Raw genomic sequence first — 21,711 nt, forward strand, 5'->3', positions numbered from 1 at the left:
CTTTCAGCAAGTACCATGTCTGTTCCAAGAGGAACCGTGGCATCGGCCTTTAAGAAAGGACCTGCTCCAGCAGGGACCGTGTCTGTTCCAAGACTTACCGCGACTGCGTTTGACGGCATGGCGGTTTGAACGCCGGATCCTAAGGGAAAAGGCATTCCGGAAGAGGTCATACCTACCCTGGTCAAAGCCAGGAAGGAGGTGACCGCACAACGTTATCACCACATGTGGTAAAAATATGTTGCGTGGGTGAGGCCAGGAAGGCCCCACGAAAAAATTTCAACTAGGTCGATTTCTGCACTTCCTGCAAACAGGAGTGTCTATGAGCCTCAAATTGGGGTCCATTAAGGTTCAAGTTTCGGCCCTATAGATTTTCTTCCAGAAAGAATTGGCTTCAGTTCCTGAAGTCCAGACGTTTGTCAAGGGAGTATTGCATATACAGCCCTTGTGTGCCTCCAGTGGCACCGTGGGATCTCAACGTAGTGTTGGGATTCCTCAAATCATATTGGTTTGAACCACTCAAATCTGTGGATTTGAAATATCTCACATGGAAAGTGACCATGCTGTTGGCCCTGGCCTCGGCCAGGCGATTGTCAAAATTGGCGGCTTTGTCTTACAAAAGCCCATATTTGATTTTCCATTCGGACAGGGCAGAACTGCGGACTCGTCCCCAGTTTCTTCCTAAGGTGGTGTCAGCGTTTCACCTGAAACAACCTATTGTGGTGCCTGCGGCTACTAGGGACTTGGAGGACTCCAAGTTGCTAGACGTTGTCAGGGCCCTGAAAATATATATATATATATATATATAATTCCAGGACGGCTGGAGTCAGAAAGTCTGACTTGCTGTTTATATTGTAGGCACCCAAAAAGCTGGGTGCTCCTGCTTCTAAGCAGACTATTGCTCGTTGGATTTGTAGTACAATTCAGCTTGCACATTCTGTGGCAGGCCTGCCACAGCCAAAATCTGTAAATGCCCATTCCACAAGGAAGGTGGGCTCATCTTGGGCGGCTGCCCGAGGGGTCTCGGCTTTACAACTTTGCCGAGCAGCTACTTGGTCAGGGGCAAACACGTTTGCTAAATTCTACAAATTTGATACCCTGGCTGAGGAGGACCTGGAGTTCTCTCATTCGGTGCTGCAGAGTCATCCGCACTCTCCCGCCCGTTTGGGAGCTTTGGTATAATCCCCATGGTCCTGACGGAGTCCCCAGCATCCACTAGGACGTTAGAGAAAATAAGATTTTACTTACCGATAAATCTATTTCTCATAGTCCGTAGTGGATGCTGGGCGCCCATTCCAAGTGCGGATTGTCTGCATTACTTGTACATAGTTATTGTTACAAAAAAATCGGGTTATTATTGTTGTGAGCCATCTTTTTTAGAGGCTACTTCATTGTTATCATACTGTTAACTGGGTTCAAATCACAAGTTGTACGGTGTGATTGGTGTGGCTGGTATGAGTCTTACCCGGGATTCAAGATCCTTCCTTATTGTGTACGCTCGTCCGGGCACAGTACCTAACTGAGGCTTGGAGGAGGGTCATAGGGGGAGGAGCCAGTACACACCATGTGATCCTAAAAGCTTGCTTTTGTGCCCTGTCTCCTGCGGAGCCGCTATTCCCCATGGTCCTGACGGAGTCCCCAGCATCCACTACGGACTATGAGAAATAGATTTATCGGTAAGTAAAATCTTATTTTCTATACCTCGCAGATTTAAGTCTAGTTACCCGTTTCCAGACTCTGTGACCTGTACATGGGAGAATCCACCAATAGTTGATTCGTCAGTGTCGAAGCTTACAAAGAAATTAACCATACCAGTGCCAGCGGCTACTACGCTTAAAGACCCTTCAGACCACAAAATAGAAAATATGCTAAAGTCCATGTATGTAGCAGCAGGAGTGCTGCTGATACCTGGCTTGGTTGGTATCTGGGTCACTAAGGCGCTCATAGTATGGATAACAGAACTTAAGTCTGCCTTACATGACGAACACCTTATACTTCTTGCTGATCAAATGTGTGAGGCTGCAGAGTATCTCTGTACAGCTTCTACTGACGTCTGTCAGCTCACTTCTCGTATTTCATCGTCGCTAGTTACAGCACGACGAGCACTCTGGCTGCGTGCTTGGCAAGCGGAGGCAGAGGTCAAACGCGGTATAGAGGCGTTACCTTACGATGGCAAGAAGTTGTTTGGTCCTGAATTGGACACATGGATTGCTGAGGCTACGGGAGGAAAGTCGGTTTTCTTACCATTGCCTCCACCGGTACCAAGAAGGAGGTGCTCTGGACCTTCGTTCAAATCTTTTAGACCTCAGTCCTTTCGAGAACGTGGCAGAGGAACATCCACGCCTGGTAGACGTGGTCGTGGACGTGGTTTTCAACAAACCAACACAAGTCGTCAGGACGCTAAGGTTACCGACAAGCCAGTGGCATGACGGGCTACCAGCCCATCTCGGTTCTCCGATTGTGGGAGCACGCCTTCAGACGTTCCAGTTGGCGTGGTTCCAGACATCCGCGGATGGGTGGATCCGCAATTTAGTGTTTAAAGGTTACAAAATAGAGTTCGACTGTCTTCCGCCACTGCGGTTTTTCAAGACAGGATTGCCTCTGTCGGACGACAAGAGGGCAGTTCTGCAAATTGCCATTCAGTCCCTACTGGATTCAGCAGTTTTGATTCCAGTCCCTGTACATCAACAAGGTCAGGGTTATTATTCCAGTCTGTTTGTGGTACCGAAGCCGGATGGCTCAGTCAGACCAATATTGAACTTAAAGGGTCTCAATCGGTACGTAACTTACTACAGATTCAAGATGGAATCTCTGCGTTCCGTGATTGCGGGCTTAGAGCCAAAGGAATTCATTATTGCGCTAGATCTCAAGGATGCGTACTTACACATTCCGATTTGGCAGCCTCATCAGAGATTCTTGCGGTTTGCAATACGCCAGAACCATTACCAGTTTCAGGCTCTACCGTTTGGCCTATCGTCCGCGCCTCGGGTGTTCACCAAAGTGATGTCTGTGATGATAGCTCATCTCAGATCCCTGGGAGTGACAATAGTTCCGTATTTAGACGATCTGCTCATCAAAGCCCCGTCTCAACACATACTTCTCCAACATGCACTACTAACGTACAATGTACTGGTTCACCACGGTTGGATTGTCAACTTCAAGAAATCACATCTAATTCCGTCTCAACGCCTTCAATTCCTAGGTATGATTTTCGATACGGTCAATCAAAGAATTTACCTACCACAACAGAAAGTACAGATTCTACGACATCTGGTACAATTAGTGCTCAAGCCACGCGCAGTGTCGGTACATTTGTGCATTCGCCTCTTAGGCACAATGGTGGCAGCTTTCGAAGCGATTCAGTTCGGAAGATTTCACTCGCGTCCATTTCAACTGGATGTGCTCGCACAGTGGTCGGGCTCGCATCTGCAGATTCACCACAGGGTGAGGTTGTCGCCAAGGGCAAGGGTGTCTGCTCTGGTGGCTCAAGGAACACAATCTAACCGCAGGGAGACTGTTCGGCGGCTGGAATTGGATAATTCTAACGACGGACGCCAGTCTCAGAGGTTGGGGAGCTGTAGTTCAAAATTGTCAGCTCCAGGGTCTCTGGGCGGATCACGAAAGATTGTTGTCTATAAATGTCCTGGAACTCCGCGCAATTTACAATGCGCTACGACAAGCAGTGCACATGCTTCGGTCTCGCACTGTCCAGGTGCAGTCAGACAACGCGACGGCGGTCGCATACATAAACAAACAAGGAGGAACGAGAAGCCGCATGGCAATGCAAGAAGTAGCTCGAATCCTCAATTGGGCGGAATACCACCAGGTGATATTGTCGGGAGTGGACAACTGGGAAGCGGATTATCTCAGTCGTCGGTATTTTTATCCAGGAGAATGGGCATTAAATCCAGAAGTGTTTCACATGTTGGTTCAGCGGCGGGGTTATCCTCAGGTGGACCTGATGGCGTCTCGACACAATCACCAGACGCTCCAGTATGTGTCCAGAACGAGAGATCCAAAGGCAGTGGCGGTGGATGCTCTCACCGTTGCGTGGCCGTACAGCCTCGTGTATCTGTTTCCACCGTTTCCGTTGCTCCCTCTGTGCTAAAACGGATCAAAAGAGAGACTGTCACAGTCATACTAGTGGCGCCTCATTGGCCTCGGAGAGCTTGGTTCTCGGATCTCCGCGGACTACTTGCAGACGAACCTTGGCCGCTCCCTCTGCGTCTGGACTTGTTACAACAGGGTCCGTTCCTTTACCCCAATTTAGCGCGGCTGCGTTTGACGGGGTGGCTGTTGAGACCGCCCTATTAAGAAGAGAGGGCATTCCAGAATCGGTTATACCAACCATGTTACCAGCTAGGAAGCCAGTTACGGCAGCTCATTATTACAGAATTTGGCGTGCCTATATAGGTTGGTGTGAAACTCGTAAGTTGCCGACATCATCTTTCAAGTTATCCCGTCTTCTGTTATTTCTACAGACGGGGTTAGATGGAGGACTGCGTTTATCTACACTAAAGGTGCAGGTATCTGCGTTGTCAATTTATTTTCAAAGACGATTGGCTCTGTTGCCGTCGGTACACACTTTTCTGCAGGGTGTCCTCAGAGTACAGCCTCCATTCATTCCACCTACAGCGCCATGGGACTTGAATCTGGTTTTAGACTTCTTACAGTCTTCATATTTTGAACCCTTACAGCAAGTGGATATAAAGTTTCTCACTTGGAAAACAATTTTTCTTCTAGCCTTAGCTTCGGCAAGGCGTGTTTCAGATTTGGGTGCCTTGTCATGCAAGCCACCGTATTTGGTGTTTCATGATGACAGAGCGGAACTTCGGACGAATCCCGCTTTCTTACCAAAGGTAGTGTCATCTTTTCACATCAATCAACCAATAGTAGTTCCTGTGTTGACAGCACATTCTGGAACTCTGGATGTGGTACGCGCATTACGCGTTTATGTATCCCGAACGTCTTCAGTTCGTAAAACGGATACGTTGTTTGTACTCTATGATGCTGCCAAGATGGGTTGGCCAGCGTCTAAACAAACCTTATCCAGATGGATAAAACTGACCATACGTCAGGCTTACCTTCATGCTAGGTTACAGCCGCCTACATCAGTAACAGCTCATTCCACACGTTCTGTGGGAACTTCATGGGCAGCTGGTCGGGGAGCTTCTACGAGGCAGCTTTGCCGTGCGGCTACATGGTCTTCAGTGCACACGTTTGTGCGCTTTTACAAGTTTGATACGTTTGCGGCATCAGCATCTAGCTTTGGCCGCCTAGTGTTACAGGTGCCAAACAGCTCTCCCACCCACGGGGGAAGCTTTGGTACTTCCCAAGAGTACTCCAGTGACCCCTAGTGGATGAAAAAGAAAATAGGATTTTGGTACTTACCAGGTAAATCCTTTTCTTTGAATCCATAGGGGGCACTGGACGCCCACCCAGAGCAGTTTTACCTGGTTTGTGGTAAGTTCTGAGGATCTTATGGTAACACACTCTCACCGACTGGTTCAAATTATCAAGTGCTGGTTATGGTGTCAACTGTTTAGTTGTCAGTAACGTTATGTGTCAACTCCGTTGTTGTCCGTTATGTTATATGTAATACTCCATTGTCAACCTCTCTCTAGTTCCTGTTCGGCTCAGTAAAAAACACTGAGGTACTCGGGGATATGGAGGGGTGGAGTGTGCTAAATTTAAATATTCAGTGCTGTTTCCTACGGAAGCCGTCCATATCCCAAGAGTACTCCAGTGCCCCCTATGGATTCAAAGAAAAGGATTTACCTGGTAAGTACCAAAATCCTATTTTCTAGCATTTTATTAGCACTTGATAAATGGTAGCCAGAAGTTAAATGATTGCTACAAAAGTATCAATCACTCAGCTCCTGTCATTTTTCAAAAACAGCCTACAAAATGTCAGAAGCTGATTGGTTGGTACTTTATTTCTCAATCTCCCCCAAAAGATTCTTCAAACTGTTGATCAAAAAAAAATTTCTTTTGTGTATGAATTGATCAATTTCGATTTTTCACATAACTCTAAATTTCCATCAATATATTGTGCGGTCAGTTTAATGTTGTGTTGTTTAATTTTAGGTATTAGACCGGATCAAAGCTTCCTTCATCCCTATTCCTGGAAGGAACTTTGTGAAACATCACCTGCGCAACAACCCAGACCTATACGGTAAGTGTGCTCGTCTCCCAGCTTGTGGAGCCTTCCTTCTCCATTAGTACACTCACGTTCCATTCTTATACAGGGCCATTCTGGATATGTGCCACGCTGGTGATCACGGTCACTGTTGTCGGGAACCTAGCAACATTTATTCAGATGTATGACCGTCCCGGTTATAACTACAGCCCTCAGTTCCACAAGGGTGAGTCTAGCTCAAATAGATCTCTCACCCACACACAATTCCAGGAGTCCGTTTTGTAAGCTGGAATACAGTGCAGCATCATACGTTGCTAAGAACCATTTCCCAGCCTAACATTCATGAGGCCCTGTTCCTAATGCATTAACTGTCTGCTTTCCTCTGCACGGCAAATGCTTTCCCACAGTCTGTTCTCTTAACTCATTCGAGTTAATCTCCTTGTTTGCACTGCGTTGTGAAACTAGGGGGTACGTTTACGAAAGCTTCTGAAATAGCAACCAATCAGATTGCCTGTCATTTTCTAGAATGCAATAGTGAAATGATGTGGAGAATCTGATTGGTTGCTATGGGCAACACCAGTACTTGTCTGTTTTTAAGAAGCTTTAGGTCTGTACTTCTATTGACCAGTGCAAGCTTCTTGTTGCTCTTGAAATAGCAATGCCTTGCACTTGTACATCTATTTGCATCAGTGGAAATGTAGGTGCACTTGCATAAATCGAAGTGTACCTCATGTGTTGCGATCACGATTTGCACTTATCCATGGCCGCTTGCTATGTTACGCTGATGTCATTGGCGACCTTTTTTTCTGCTCTTACAGTAACGGTTGCTGGTTTTGCAATATACAGTTATGCCTGGCTGGTGCCTTTGGGTCTCTGGGGTTTTCTACAGTGGAGGAAAGGGGTGAGCCAGTCTGTCGGGACCTACAGCTTCATGGAGACTGTGTGTGTCTATGGGTACTCTTTGTCTGCGTTTATCCCATCCACAGTAAGTATCCCATCCTTAGAAATGTTAGCTGTTTCTATATAGTGCTGTGTTATTGAAATATTGTTAAATATGACCGTGTTTATTCACCCAAGAAGATCTGCAGAACTTTGTAATACATGGTTACGTCAACTCAAGACGTCAAGCGATGGACAGTCTTCTTCTGTTAGCGGTAGGGAGGGGGTGGTGACGGCAGCCGTTTCACGCGTCACCTCTGTTTCGTGTGAGTGCCAAGGCCGGTGTCTCCGTCTTCTTACTGACATTTCCTGGCTTCTCGGATGGAGCCGCGGCAGCCGGTGTCTGCGTAACCTCATGAGTCACTCGGACTGCCGACGGTGTGGCAAGTGATCTGTTGCTGCCTCCTCAGACGCAGCACTGGATCACACGTACATGCAGGAGAAGTTTCCTTATACCAGAGGCCTCCTACTGCATTATCATATCTGAGCATAGCGGCTGCTTCCAAGCAAGCTACAGTTATGCTCACTCCGTTCACATCTAAATCCGGCCCATAGGCATGTAACACAGTACAAGATGACTGAAGTGTGCAACGAGTCACCTGTTATTTACATCTACTGATACAACACTGATCAACAAGACACTGGAAACCGTAATACTCAGTATAACTCTAGTCCTGCAGCACTTTCACCGGTAAACATACTGTATGTCATACGCATCCTGTGTGTAACGTCTGGACCTTGGCCCTCATTCCGAGTTGATCGCTTGCTAGCTACTTTTTGCAACCGTACAAACGCATAGTCGCCGCCCACGGGGGAGTGTGTTTTCGCTTTGCAAGTTTGCGAACGCATGTGCAGCCGAGCGGTACGAACATTTTTTATTCAGTTTCTGAGTAGCTCTGAACTTACTCAGCCCTTGCGATCACTTCAGCCTGTCTGGTCCCGGAATTGACGTCGGACACCCGCCCTGCAAACGCCTGGACACGCCTGCGTTTTCCCTACCACTCCCAGAAAACGGTCAGTTGACGCCCATAAATGCCCTCTTCCTGTCGATCTCCTTGCGTTCGGTTGTGCGAATGGATTTGTCGCTAGAGGCATGGCACAGCAACGATGCTGTTTGTACCTGTACAACGCGCGTGCGCATTGCGGTGTATGCGCAGTAGTAACCTGATCGCTGCACTGTGAAAAACGGCGGCGTGCGATCAACTCGGAATGAGGGCCCTAGTGCTATGATTCACTGACGGCACACAGCAGCTATATACCAAGACAGTAGGAATTAAATATTACACATAGTAAAACAACAGGTTCAGATTCGCCAATACAATGTCCTATTACTGTCCAACTCACAGTCCTGTCCATAGCAGCTGTGATGCACAGTAGTATGTTGCAAAGGAGAAAACCTAGCTGTTTCCCCCTTTCACACTCATAGGGGGAGATTCAAATGTTTGAAATGTGAGTTGGAAGTCTGTATTTTCCTATCTAATAGACAGGAAAAAACAGACACCCAACTGACTTTTCAAACATTTGAATCTCCCCCATAGACTGAGATGCAGAAAACAGGCTGGAAAAAAGAAAACCGCCAGGATTTTTACACTGAAACGAGCCGGGCTGGGGCGAGTCACCACATTTATAATTTGCTAAACATACGCAGTATTGTGTCTATTTCATCCATTAGAGAAAACCAATATAGTTTAGCAGTTTGGTTTTTCTTTCCTTTGCATCGTTTTTTTGAACATTGAAAATGCAGAGGTATTATGCTTTCAACTACTAGTCTCCTAGGTAACACAAATGTTTTGTACAGGCTATAGAAGAATGGCTTAGTAAACTGGAGCTGGGCTATTGATGCTTCTGTAAGAATACCTAATATGTGGTGGTTATCGTTTCAACCCCATTCCCACTATATTGTGTTGGCACTTCAGACACTGTTTAAGAACTGTGAGGTTGTTGGAGATTGAGGATATTTTACGTTTTTAAGGGGTTTTCTGTTTTGTGGAGTGTTTGGAGTTTATACAACACATTTTCCTCTGATCAGACCTTTCCATTAGAGCCTCATCATTTGTGTGATGCCGCCTCTGTTCTGTCATGTATTGGGAGAGTTGCTGAGGAGCTTTCTGAAAACCACTGTGTCCTCTGCAGCAGTTGCAATGAGAGTGGCTTTTCCGTGGAGAAGTGTCGCTGTACAATCGCGAGCCACTTCCCATTTACTGGAAAATCAGGACACCGTTTACCATAATTTGTGACTGTTCATTCAGAGCTACAGAAACCTTAAAACTCATCCCTACAGCAGGTCCTGTGGTGCCAAATACCCTTTATATACTAAAGATTAGCTAGGACTGAATCTAGAACCTGTACAGGGATAACAATATGAAGCATCTCTGCTCTGTTCTCAGGTACTATGTGTATTCCCTAATGAAATCTTCCGCTGGATTATCCTGCTCGTAGCCATGTGCCTCTCCGGCTTTGTTCTCATTCTTGCCTTCTGGCCGCATATACGAAAAGACAACAAAGTGGTATCTCTTGGCATGGTAATCAGCATGTTGGTTCTACACGTGCTTCTGGCTGTTGGCTGTAAGGTATGTACAATAAAGATGTTTAGTGGGGTGTTTTTTGGGGACCACTCTGAGTGGCCCATTTATCATTAAATATTTGTGGTTTATTTAGTACCCCACAAATGTATGACTGTGGGAGATATCTGCTGCGATCCCTCTATTCCCGACTTCAGCCGCAACCACCACAGGTTTCTAGGGAAGATGCAATGCTGCCAGATTTACCAAGCTTTAGAATGTAAAGCTTTTCCGAGCTTGTCCCACACAGCTAATGTCATCTGTAGCCGGGAAGCAGTCAGGATCCTATCCTGGCAGTCAGAATACCGGTGCGTGAACGCCAACATTGGCATCCAGAATGGGTGAACATCCTGGCATCGGAATCCGACAGCCGGGATCCCAAACAAAGAGACACTGCTGCGCTGGAGAGGTAAGCCGGGGGGGGGGGGGGGGTAGGTTTAGGCTGTGTTCTGGGCTTTTGCTGCGCCCCAGGGGATGAAGGGGGGTTAGGATGCAGGGAGGGGGTGTTAGTAGTGGGGGGGCATAGTAAGTCCACCTTCATTTGATTTAAAGTAGATTCAGTTTTAAGCAATAGAGTGAGACTACTACACTTCAATAGGGATTTCACAAAACCAAAGACCGGAGTATTCAGTTTGTACTGTGAAGTCGGGCGGTATGAGAGGAAGTAAAAGGGGTCTTGTCTTGTTTTATCCAGCCTCAGGGCCCGGAATATTTTATACTTCACGTCCATTCCACATTTTGATAAAGAAAAATGTTGTGTAGCCATTGGAACCTTTTGGATTTTCTGTGTCAAATTGGGCATTCTGCTAACAGAAAGCATTGTCATTGCACTCTATAGCCCATAGTGATTCCAGTGTCCCCCATCCCCCAATAATGAGCAGAGAAAGCATTTTATACAAGAAAAATGATCAAATATTACTTTGCAGTTTAACTGACTGGGTTTATTAATGTGTTTATGCATTAGCATAACTGCCTCCATCTTCCAAATACAAATTCATGCTATATACAGAGCATGATGCAGTTTTGGAGCCATAAGGAAAGGTTACAGCATTTTCTATTTTCCATTTTGTAACAGGGCAGACTCTTGGGTCCCCCTTACTGCTCACTTTGCACCTGGGTAGGGAGGGTCATTCTAACAAATGCAGATCAGGACAGAGACCTACAGACATCAGACAAGTCAGGGGAAGGTTCAAATGATGGGAATGGCTGCTAGCACTAGCCAGACTGGTTGTGATTGGCTGTATATCATGCTGATATGGGCTTTCTCTTTTACTCAGGCATATATCATGTTATTGAGTGCATGCTTTATCAAATACATACATGCAAAACATATTACCTTGTGCCTGTTGTGTGACCTAGTCCGCCCCATAATGTTTCCAGTATAAATGTTAGATCCAAGTTCCACAGGACCTGTCAGCAGTGGAGATCAGAGATTGCTTATCCCATGGTTCATTACACGCACTCAATAAATCCTTTTTCATTGGTGCCTGTAGGTGGGCACTGATCGTGTGGAAGCTCCACTCTGTAGTAGAAAATGTGAAACTGCATCATTATGCGTGGAGATGACTCTTGTGCAGTAACATACAGGGGCAGATCTATTAAGCTCAGTGAAGTGATAAAGTGGAAGGTGATAAAGGACCAGCCAATCAGATCCTAACTGCCATGTCACAGGCTGGGTTTGAAAAATGACAGGAGCTGACTGGCTGGTCCTTTATCACCTTCCAATTTATCACTTCACCGAGTTTAATAAATCTGCCCCACAGTACTGTATCCTGTGGGTTGTTCAGGAGAGGGGAGATTACTCCTTCTCGGGAAGGAAACACATTTTGCTGCACTGTTTATTAGCCAGCTGTGGCACACTTGTGACCTGCTGATGGAAGCCACCAAACTCCTCTGGTGAATGATTATTTATTTATTACCAGTTATAGCGCACATATATTCCGCATCACTTTACAGGGACTATTTGGCCATTCACATCAATCCCTGCCCAGTGGAGCTTACAATCTATATTCCCTGCCACTTGTACACGAGCACACATTTACACTAAGGTTAGTTTTGTTTGGGAGCCAACTAACCTACCAGTATGTTTTTGGATTGTGGCAGGATTACCCGGAGGAAACCCACGCAAGTACAGGGAGAATATACAAACTCCACACTGTTAGGGCCATGGTGGGAATCAAACCTATGATCTCAGTGCTGTGAGGCGGTAATGCTAACCATTACGCCATCCGCGCTGCCCTAATGTCCTGTTCAAGTCACTGCTGTGGGTCGCAAAGAATGACCGTGACCATTTAAAGATAAAAATGGACAGTGTGTCCAGCAACTCGCAAAGGCGTTTAAAAAAAAATGTGGGGATTGAAAAGATTCACTACAGTATACTGCCAATACCCTCTGCTTACCCACAGTCCCTAATAGATGGAGATACCAATTGTAAAGTGCAGTATGTTGGCGCTATATAAGTAAATGTTAATATCTATAATGATCACTGAGCGGGTGACCAGGAACTGTAAGGAGCTGAACTGGGCTGCTTGGTGGACTTTGACTGCAAGTCAACCCAGCAGAAGGCAAGAGGGTGGCACAGTGGTTGACTTAAGATCAAGCAAAAAGACACTTCCGGTTCCGGGACACATGGAGTAGGAAGCTCACTGCAGGAGCTCCGTCCCCGCCGCCCGTTATAAAACACCTTTTAAAGGCTATATTAGCCTCCACACCGCCTGGAACACCATATCCAGCACCCGCAAACACGATGGACCGTTATGTGACAGCCGTGACGGCGGCCCCGCAGGCTCCCGCAGCAGCACCGAACAGACTGGAGAAGCGCCGCGCGACAAGTGTCATGGCGCCGGACACCGGACCTGAGGTGATCTCCCCAGCGTCCAAGAAAGCCGCTGCTGAGGGCACAGACAACACAGGCTCCCAGGTATGCCGGGACCCCACAGCCCCTGTCACATATGGAGATGTAGTGGCCGCTATCACAGCTACTATGGCACCCCTTCTGTCCCAAGCAGTCTGTGATATATCCAAACAACTGCAGCACCTGACACAGAGGGTTACCCATACTGAAACACAACTCCAGGCAGCTACCCATGACATTGAAGGGCTTCACCATTCAGTAAAAAATCTCACTACAGAAAATTACCAAATATGGAATAAATTAGACGATATTGAAAATCGTTCGAGAAGAAACAATATAAGATTAGTGGGACTGCCAGAATCAATAAAAAGCACAGCACTGGCACACTTTGTGCGCACCACTCTCCCTTCACTATTGGGCATTGAACGGGACTGTAATGATCTAGTAATTGAGAGAGTGCACCGAGTGGGACCAGTCCCTACCCCCAACAGACCGCGCCCACGTGTGACCTTGTTCCGTTGTCTGAACTACCTTCATAAAATGACATTCTGGTCTGCTTCCCGTAAAGTGAAAGATCTACAATGGGAGGGTAATAAGCTTTACATATTTCAGGATTACTCAGTGGAACTGACCCGGGCCCGCAAGGCTTTTTCCCCAATTTGCACACAACTCGTATCAGAGGGCCGCAAGTTTGGCCTGCTCTATCCCGCACGTTTGCGTATTTATGAGGTCACCTCCCACAAGGACTTTTTGTCACCCGCTGACGCAGCAGCATACCTACGTAATCTTGCCAGAGAGGATAGTGCGGACATCACAGATCGTCCTTCACCGGCAGCGACGTTATAATTCAGAAGAATCCACTGGAGCGCTCTCAAACACCTCCTCACTAACAGTATCATTTTAAGGCCGTTTGCAGGCCGTTCAACGACTATGCATGCTGAACACTGATTATGCATATCCTCAGCCATAAGCACCCACTTCTCTATACTTTCTACACTCGATTGCATCGTGTGTTATCGCTAACTTAGCTCATTTAGATATAAGATTCACTCACTTATGTTGTTTAATACATTAGTTGACATATTTCAAGTCTATAATGACCTAGAAAACTATGTCTTGATAATCTTCACTCCCTGATGGTCATTTATGACACTCCGCCTCTCATAATTCAGTTAACACATGGGAATTCTCTACTCTTCTTCTCAGGCGGGAGTAACTACTTATAAGACGACGGCGGGGAGGAACTCCCTCCTTACTATCGCATTTATGTTCTATAACGCTCATCCACGAGACCACTGTTCTCGGTCCTTGTGTATGACCGTTGGTCGGAAGTCGCTGGTCATTGCTAGCATGATTATTAGTACGGTAACGCGTTTCATATTATATGACCTGTTATCTACCTTTTTCTTTTCTAAAACTTCTCCCTTCCTTGTATTGTCTCCTTCCTCCCCCCTCTCTCCCACCCCCCTCCTAGGATGTAACTGTCCTCATTCGTATAAAACTGGTAGTAGTTGGTGCATAGGTTTCATCTTTACCATGACAACATGCCTGACTTAGTAGTGGGAACTTGGAATGTAGGGGGATTTAACTCCCCAGCGAAGAGAAGGAAGATACTCATTTATCTTAATAAACAGCGGATAGATTTGGCTTTTCTGCAGGAAACACACCTCACGCCGGAGGAGACAGTGAAGTTAAACACCTTAAACTGGCGGGTACTGGGTTTTAGCTCATATAATTCGAAAGCCAGAGGTGTTGTTGTATTGGTTAAGAGTCATATTCTCACGGAGGTGGTCTCCTCTATAGGCGACCCAGAGGGTCGTTATATCATATTATCTGTGAAAATCAATGGTAAAATGTACACTATATGCAATGTTTACGCTCCTAATGTTTACAACAAGACGTTTTTTCAGACTTTACTGGCCAAATTGACCCCCTTTCTGACAGAACCTTTGCTTCTAGGTGGTGATTTTAATCTTATTTCGTCCTCCTATCTAGATAGGTCACATCCCCCCGCGAGACATCTTTCACTGCCCAAATTGTGAGTCCCCTTTTTAGCAGAAAGACTGCAAGCAGTAGATATCTGGAGGGCCCTCCACCCCACGGAAAAGGAATACACATGCCTCTCCGCTGCCCATCATACACTATCGAGGATAGACTATATTCTACTATCCCACTCTCTACTGCCTCATGTGTCAGATTCCCAAATTGAGACCATATCCCTCTCGGATCATGCCCTAGTAACAGCAACCCTTCACTTTCCAAATGTCTCCTCCCCATCTCCTAAACCGTGGCGATTCCCATCATATCTTGCAAACTCCTTAAAATTTCAACAGAAATTGGAATCCTCCTGGGAATCTTTTCGGATTAATAATGTATCTCATCTGGAAGAGGACCCTATATTATTCTGGATGACTGCGAAATCAGTTCTCCGGGGTGATATCATATCTTACGTCTCAGCCAACAATAAAAAATATGCCACTCAATATTTGGAGTTTCAGAGACCCCTGTCGACAGCCTACCAGCAGTATAAATCCTCCCCTACCTTGCAAAACCGCCTCAACTATCTTAATGCCAAAACTAATTTTGATGAATTTATGTCTGCAATGGGCAGTAGATTCTCCTTCTCAGTAAGTTATAGATACTACAAGTTTGGTAATAGAACTGGTAAATTATTGACAACTTTACTAAATGGTTCTCGCCCTCCCATGGTCACACACCCGCTTCAAACACCCACTGGCGCGCTAACCACCACTAACCAAGAAATTTCAGACGTAATGAGATCCTTTTATGAAAGCCTATACTCCCCAACCCCACCTCCTTCATCCATGACTTCTCCTACTGACTCCCCATGGCCCTCTACTTTCTGGGATACTCTTCCAGTTCCACAGCTACTCCCCACTGCGGTCCAATCGCTACTAGACCCCATTACACTTGAAGAAGTCAAGAGTGTCATTGGACAATTCGGCAGGGACAAGGCACCGGGCCCTGATGGTTTTAGTGCTGATTTTTATAAGATTCTTCTACCACGCATGGGGGAAACCTTAGTGTCGGTCCTGAATGCGGTTTTGACCTCTGACACTCTTCCCAGACATTTTAACACAGCCATTCTCAAGGTTCTTCCTAAACCAGGGAAAGACCTCTCTCAGCCGGGATCATATCGTCCAATCTCTTTACTAAACCTAGATTATAAATTACTTACCAAGATATTAGCAGATCGGATTAAACATTTACTCCCTCATATTATACACAAGGACCAAACGGGATTTATCTGGGGAAGACACTCTGAGGTTAATGTAAGAAGGGTCCTGTCAGCTATTTATGCTTCCTCCTCCTCTTTATCTCATACCACACACCCAGTTATACTCTCTCTTGACGCGGAAAAAGTGTTCGACCTGGTCAACTGGGACCATCTTTTCTCTTCTCTTTCACTTTTTGGTTTTCCTGACTCTTTTGTAAATCTCCTGAAACTTCTTTATTCTTCCCCTCTGACACAGGTCTCATGTAATGGAGTTCTATCCCCAGCTTTTGAGATACATAGAGGCACCAGACAGGGATGCCCCCTGTCGCCCTTACTTTTTGCCATAGCACTGGAACCCCTAGCGATAGCCTTACGACAATCTTCAGTATTTAAAGGAATCAAAATAGGAAATATTGATCTCCGCCTGGCTCTTTTTGCAGATGACATGCTCTTGTTTGTCTCAGATCCAGAGACCTCCATCCCGGAGATCCTGGGATTGATTCAGGCATTTGGGAACAGGGCGGGATATAGGATTAATGTAGCCAAGTCAGAAATTCTACTCTTAGGCCCCACTACAAACACCATATCAAACTTTCTTTCATCCCTCTCTTTCAAAATTATTCCCACAAAAATTACATATTTAGGGATTCAAATACCGGCGAATTTGTCTAGATTATATGAAGAAAATTACTCTCCTGGTATTGCACGGGTGACAACACTTTTGGACAGTTGGAAATTACTCCCCTTATCATTATTGGGGAGAATAGCTGTATTACAAAGTATAGTCTTCCCCAAACTATTTTACCTTATGCAAATGCTCCCAATTCGACTTAATAATCGGGATCTTCAATACCTAAGGAAAATTATGTCAAAATTCCTGTGGAAAGGGAAGAAATCATTCATTGCTCTAGACAAATTGATGGCTCCTAAATCGGCAGGTGGTTTCGGGGTCCCTGATTATGCGTCATACTCAATGGCTTGCCTGTTTCGCTGCGCTGCTGACTGGCTGTTCGACAGGGAACTCTTCACTGACTCTGCATTGGACGAGGCTATGCTTGCTCCATATTCACCGGGAGCTTTGTTACTTTGTGGACCCTCACTGATCCCCTCCTCGATTCGCAATAACCCCCTTTTCCATGATATTTACTATAACTGGCGCTCTCTACATAAAAAATTCAGGAGTAATCCGGAGATATCATCATGCATTCCCCTATGGGGCAATCCTGCCTTCCCTCCTTCACTCATTAACCCTAATTACCGACTCTGGAAAGAGAAGGGTCTCTCCAATTCCTCCAAGGTCTTTGATCCGGGAGGCTCCATACAGTCGTTCACCTTTCTTCGAGAAAAGTTCAACCTACCTCACACTCACTTTTACATGTACCTCCAAACCAGACATTATTTACATCACACAAACCTTAAACATGCTCACCCACAGGACAATTCTTCTCATTCTACACCATTATTGCTCTCACTCGCGGCACACAAAGCTGGACCCACACGTATCAGACAGTTATATAACATTCTGACCTCCAAATCAACAGAACATAGATGGAATAGATTACTGGATCAATGGTGTAAGGACATACCTAGTCTAACTTCCCATCAACACCTCAGTGATCACTATATCTCCTCCCTGAAAGCCCTGGCCTCTCCGTACTTACAGGAGGTCCATCTTCGCACCCTACAGAGGGCATACATATCCCCCACACAACACGCTCGATTCAACCCCACAGAATCCGGGGAATGCCCTAAATGTCATATTAGAGTAGCTTCGTTTTATCACATGTTTTGGGAATGTGGTCTGATCCGCCGCTTCTGGCATAAAGTAATGGCTTTTATTAATCAGCTATTACGTATCCATGCAGAAGCGACACCGCTAGCATGCCTATGTGCAAATTTCTCAGAATGGGACTTAGGACCAGGTAGACGGAAGATACAACCATTCCTAACCGTCCTAGTAACAGTATCTAAAAAAATTATCTTGACCCACTGGCTCCTGTCCACATCTCCGACCCTGACAGAGGTACACAGTAAACTCCTACAAATCTTATATTACGACAGAAAATCGTCTCAAATTAACATTGAATCAGGGATTAAAACCTTTTACAAAAAATGGGGCCTTTATATTGATTCACGGGATCAGACCACACAAACTCAAATATTTAAGGTTTTCGAACACACAGAATGGTTCTTACATAGGAAACTACTGGAAGACACTTTATCGTGATACATCACATTAATATATGCTGATACCTTAAAGATGTGATCCCCCTACTCCTCAGAATTATACTAATGCATCAATTATGATTCTTTTCACCATGCACATATAGATAGAACATCCCCATACCCCCATATTCCCATCCAGCCAACCTTATGTGTTATCCCCCTCTTCCCTACCCTCTCCTGTCTTTGATATTCAATTGTTACTTCTCTTCTTTTTCTCTTTCCTCAGTTTAATACTATTTACTTGCCAGGATACCGAATTACAAAAGAACTGGATTTGACTATAGTGATTATTGTTATTTTCTAATCAATTATCTAGTTATAAAGGTAATTATACCTTCCCCTATTGTTCTGTTGATACAGCATAGATGGAGATCTTTGTTGATTTGACTCCACAGGTTAGATATATAAGGCGGTACCACCAATATACAATACCTCCAAAATCAGAGTTGATTCAATAATATGGCGACAACATACAGCTTATGATTCGTAACGAACAAGTATTTACTCTGTGGACCTGAACCACCCTCCTGTTACCATAGCGTATCATATAAGTAAATGTATCATCCTCCTCATGTTCTCCATTGTATTCTAATTCATTGTGTTATTTTATACTCATTATGAAAAAACACCAATAAACAGATTTAAAAAAAAAAAAAAAGATCAAGCAAGAAACTATGACTGTGGAACTTCGGTTATCCCTGTATTTATGTAGGTTTCCTGTGGGTGCACTGGTTTACTTTCACGTCCAACATAAAATGCTGGTAGATTGTCTACTGAATGTAGGTGTACGTGTATGTGAGATATGGGAGAGAAGATGTTAATAATCAGCTGTATAACAGAATGAGGGAAATTAACGTGACTTCTCTCTTTTCTACAGGAGTACTTCTTCAGGACGGTGGAAGCCAACACTACAGGAGGTTCTGTCATTACCTCCACTACACCAAAATTGCTCATAACCACACATAAGCAGTAAAGCTGTCTCTGTGTGTACAAGGACTATATTACGAAGGATGGATACACATTGGTCCACATCTATGGCACTTCAGATACTGGATCACCCATATTCAGACATTATTCTTATGTCCAATGGAAGTTCACTTATTATCTGTTTATCAAATTCTTCTCTATTTTTGTTGGTTGCGATTATTTAATGAGGTGAAGACAAAGTTTGCATAATAAAGGGTGGGTTTCTCTTGTAAGAATGCTTCTTTTTCAGACAATGGTAATAGCAATAGGATTTTGATAATTTACTGGTAAATCCTTTTCTCTAACGTCCTAAGTGGATGCTGGGGACTCCGTAAGGACCATGGGGAATAGCGGCTCCGCAGGAGACTGGGCACATCTAAAGAAAGCTTTAGGACTATCTGGTGTGCACTGGCTCCTCCCCCTATGACCCTCCTCCAAGCCTCAGTTAGATCTCTGTGCCCGAACGAGAAGGGTGCACACTAGGGGCTCTCCTGAGCTTCTTAGTGAAAGTTTTAGTTTAGGTTTTTTATTTTCAGTGAGACCTGCTGGCAACAGGCTCACTGCATCGAGGGACTAAGGGGAGAAGAAGCGAACTCACCTGCGTGCAGAGTGGATTGGGCTTCTTAGGCTACTGGACATTAGCTCCAGAGGGATGATCACAGGCCCAGCTTGGATGGGTCCCAGAGCCGCGCCGCCGGCCCCCTTACAGAGCCAGAAGGCAGAAGAGGTCCGGAAAATCGGCGGCAGAAGACGTCCTGTCTTCAACAAGGTAGCGCACAGCACTGCAGCTGTGCGCCATTGCTCTCAGCACACTTCGGTCACTGAGGGTGCAGGGCGCTGGGGGGGGGGCGCCCTGAGACGCAATAAAAACACCTTGGCTGGCGAAAATACATCACATATAGCCCCCAGGGCTATATGGATGAATTTTAACCCCTGCCAGAATCCATAAAAAAGCAGGAGAAAAGTCAGCGAAAAAGGGGCGGAGCCTATCTCCTCAGCACACTGGCGCCATTTTCCCTCACAGCTCCGTTGGAGGGAAGCTCCCCTGGGTCTCCCCTGCAGTCACTACACTACAGAAAGGGTTAAAAAAGAGAGGGGGGCACTAATTAGGCGCAGTATTAAACTGTACAGCAGCTATAAGGGGAAAAACACTTATATAAGGTTATCCCTATATATATATAGTGCTCTGGTGTGTGCTGGCAAACTCTCCCTCTGTCTCCCCAAAGGGCTAGTGGGGTCCTGTCCTCTATCAGAGCATTCCCTGTGTGTGTGCTGTATGTCGGTACTTTTGTGTCGACATGTATGAGGAGAAAAATGATGTGGAGACGGAGCAGATTGCCTGTAATAGTGATGTCACCCCCTAGGGGGTCGACACCTGAGTGGATGAACTGTTGGAAGGAATTACGTGACAGTGTCAGCTCTGTATAAAAGACAGTGGTTGACATGAGACAGCCGGCTACTCAGCTTGTGCCTGTCCAGACGTCTCATAGGCCGTCAGGGGCTCTAAAGCGCCCGTTACCTCAGATGGCAGATATAGACGCCGACACGGATACTGACTCCAGTGTCGACGGGGAAGAGACGAATGTGACTTCCAGTAGGGCCACACGTTACATGATTGAGGCAATGAAAAATGTTTTACACATTTCTGATAATACGAGTACCACCAAAAAAGGGGTATTATGTTCGGTGAGGAAAAACTACCTGTAGTTTTCCTGAATCTGAGAAATTAAATGAGGTGTGTGATGATGCGTGGGTTTCCCCCGATAACAACTGATAATTTCTAAAATGTTATTGGCATTATATCCTTTCCCGCCAGAGGTTAGGGTGCGTTGGGAAACACCCCCTAGGGTGGATAAAGCGCTCACACGCTTGTAAGGGCTCTACCTTCGCCTGAGATGGCCGCCCTTAAGGATCCTGCTGATAGAAAGCAGGAGGGTATCCTAAAAGGTATTTACACACATACTGGTGTTATACTGCGACCAGCAATCGCCTCAGCCTGGATGTGCAGTGCTGGGTTGGCGTGGTCGGATTCCCTGACTGAAAATATTGATACCCTAGATAGGGACAGTATATTTTTGTCTATAGAGCATTTAAAAGATGCATTTCTATATATGCGTGATGCACAGCTGAATATTTGCCGACTGGCATCAAGTCTAAGCGCGTTGTCCATTTCTACCAGTAGAGGGTTATGGACACGTCAGTGGTCAGGTGATGCGTATTCCAAACGGCATTTGGAAGTATTGCTTTATTAAGGGGAGGAGTTATTTGGGGTCGGTCTTTCAGACCTGGTGGCCACGGCAACAGCTGGGAATTCCACGTTTGTACCCCAGGTCGCCTCTCAACATGAGAAGACGCCGTATTATCAGGCGCAATCTTTTCGTGGACAAGCGGGCAAAATGTTCCTCATTTCTGCCCCGTGACAGAGGGAGAGGAAAAAGGCTGCAGAAATCAGCCAGTTCCCAGGAACAGAAACCCTCTCCCGCCTCTGCCAAGCCCTCAGTATACGCTGGGGCTTTACAAGCAGAATCAGGCACGGTGGGGGGCCCGTCTCAATGAATTTCAGCGCGCAGTGGGCTCACTCGCAAGTAGACCCCTGGATCCTTCAGGTGATATCTCAGGGGTACAAATTAGAATTCGAGACGTCTCCCCCTCGCCGTTTCCTAAAGTCGGCTTTACCGATGTCTCCTTCTGACAGGGAGACAGTTTTGGAAGCCATTCACAAGCTGTATTCCCAGCAGGTGATAATCAAGATACCCCTCCTGCAACAGGGAACGGGGTATTATTCCACACT

The 21,711-nt window shown here is 45.8% G+C and overlaps 1 protein-coding gene across 1 annotated transcript in view; it reads left to right on the plus strand.

Annotated features, from left to right (window-relative positions):
- The window catches only part of YIPF2 (Yip1 domain family member 2), a 100,692-nt gene extending 81,536 nt beyond the window's left edge, over window positions 1-19,156 (plus strand). Inside the window, exons 4-8 of the mRNA XM_063931289.1 lie at window positions 6,085-6,172; window positions 6,246-6,362; window positions 6,955-7,121; window positions 9,463-9,645; window positions 18,832-19,156. Of these exons, the coding sequence (XP_063787359.1) occupies window positions 6,085-6,172; window positions 6,246-6,362; window positions 6,955-7,121; window positions 9,463-9,645; window positions 18,832-18,927 (651 nt within the window). The 3' untranslated portion in view covers window positions 18,928-19,156. The remainder of the gene's footprint in view (window positions 1-6,084; window positions 6,173-6,245; window positions 6,363-6,954; window positions 7,122-9,462; window positions 9,646-18,831) is intronic.
- Window positions 19,157-21,711: the final 2,555 nt, after the last annotated feature.

This window comes from Pseudophryne corroboree, chromosome 6, assembly GCF_028390025.1.
Source record: "Pseudophryne corroboree isolate aPseCor3 chromosome 6, aPseCor3.hap2, whole genome shotgun sequence".
In the NCBI taxonomy this organism is placed as follows: Eukaryota; Metazoa; Chordata; class Amphibia; order Anura; family Myobatrachidae; genus Pseudophryne; species Pseudophryne corroboree.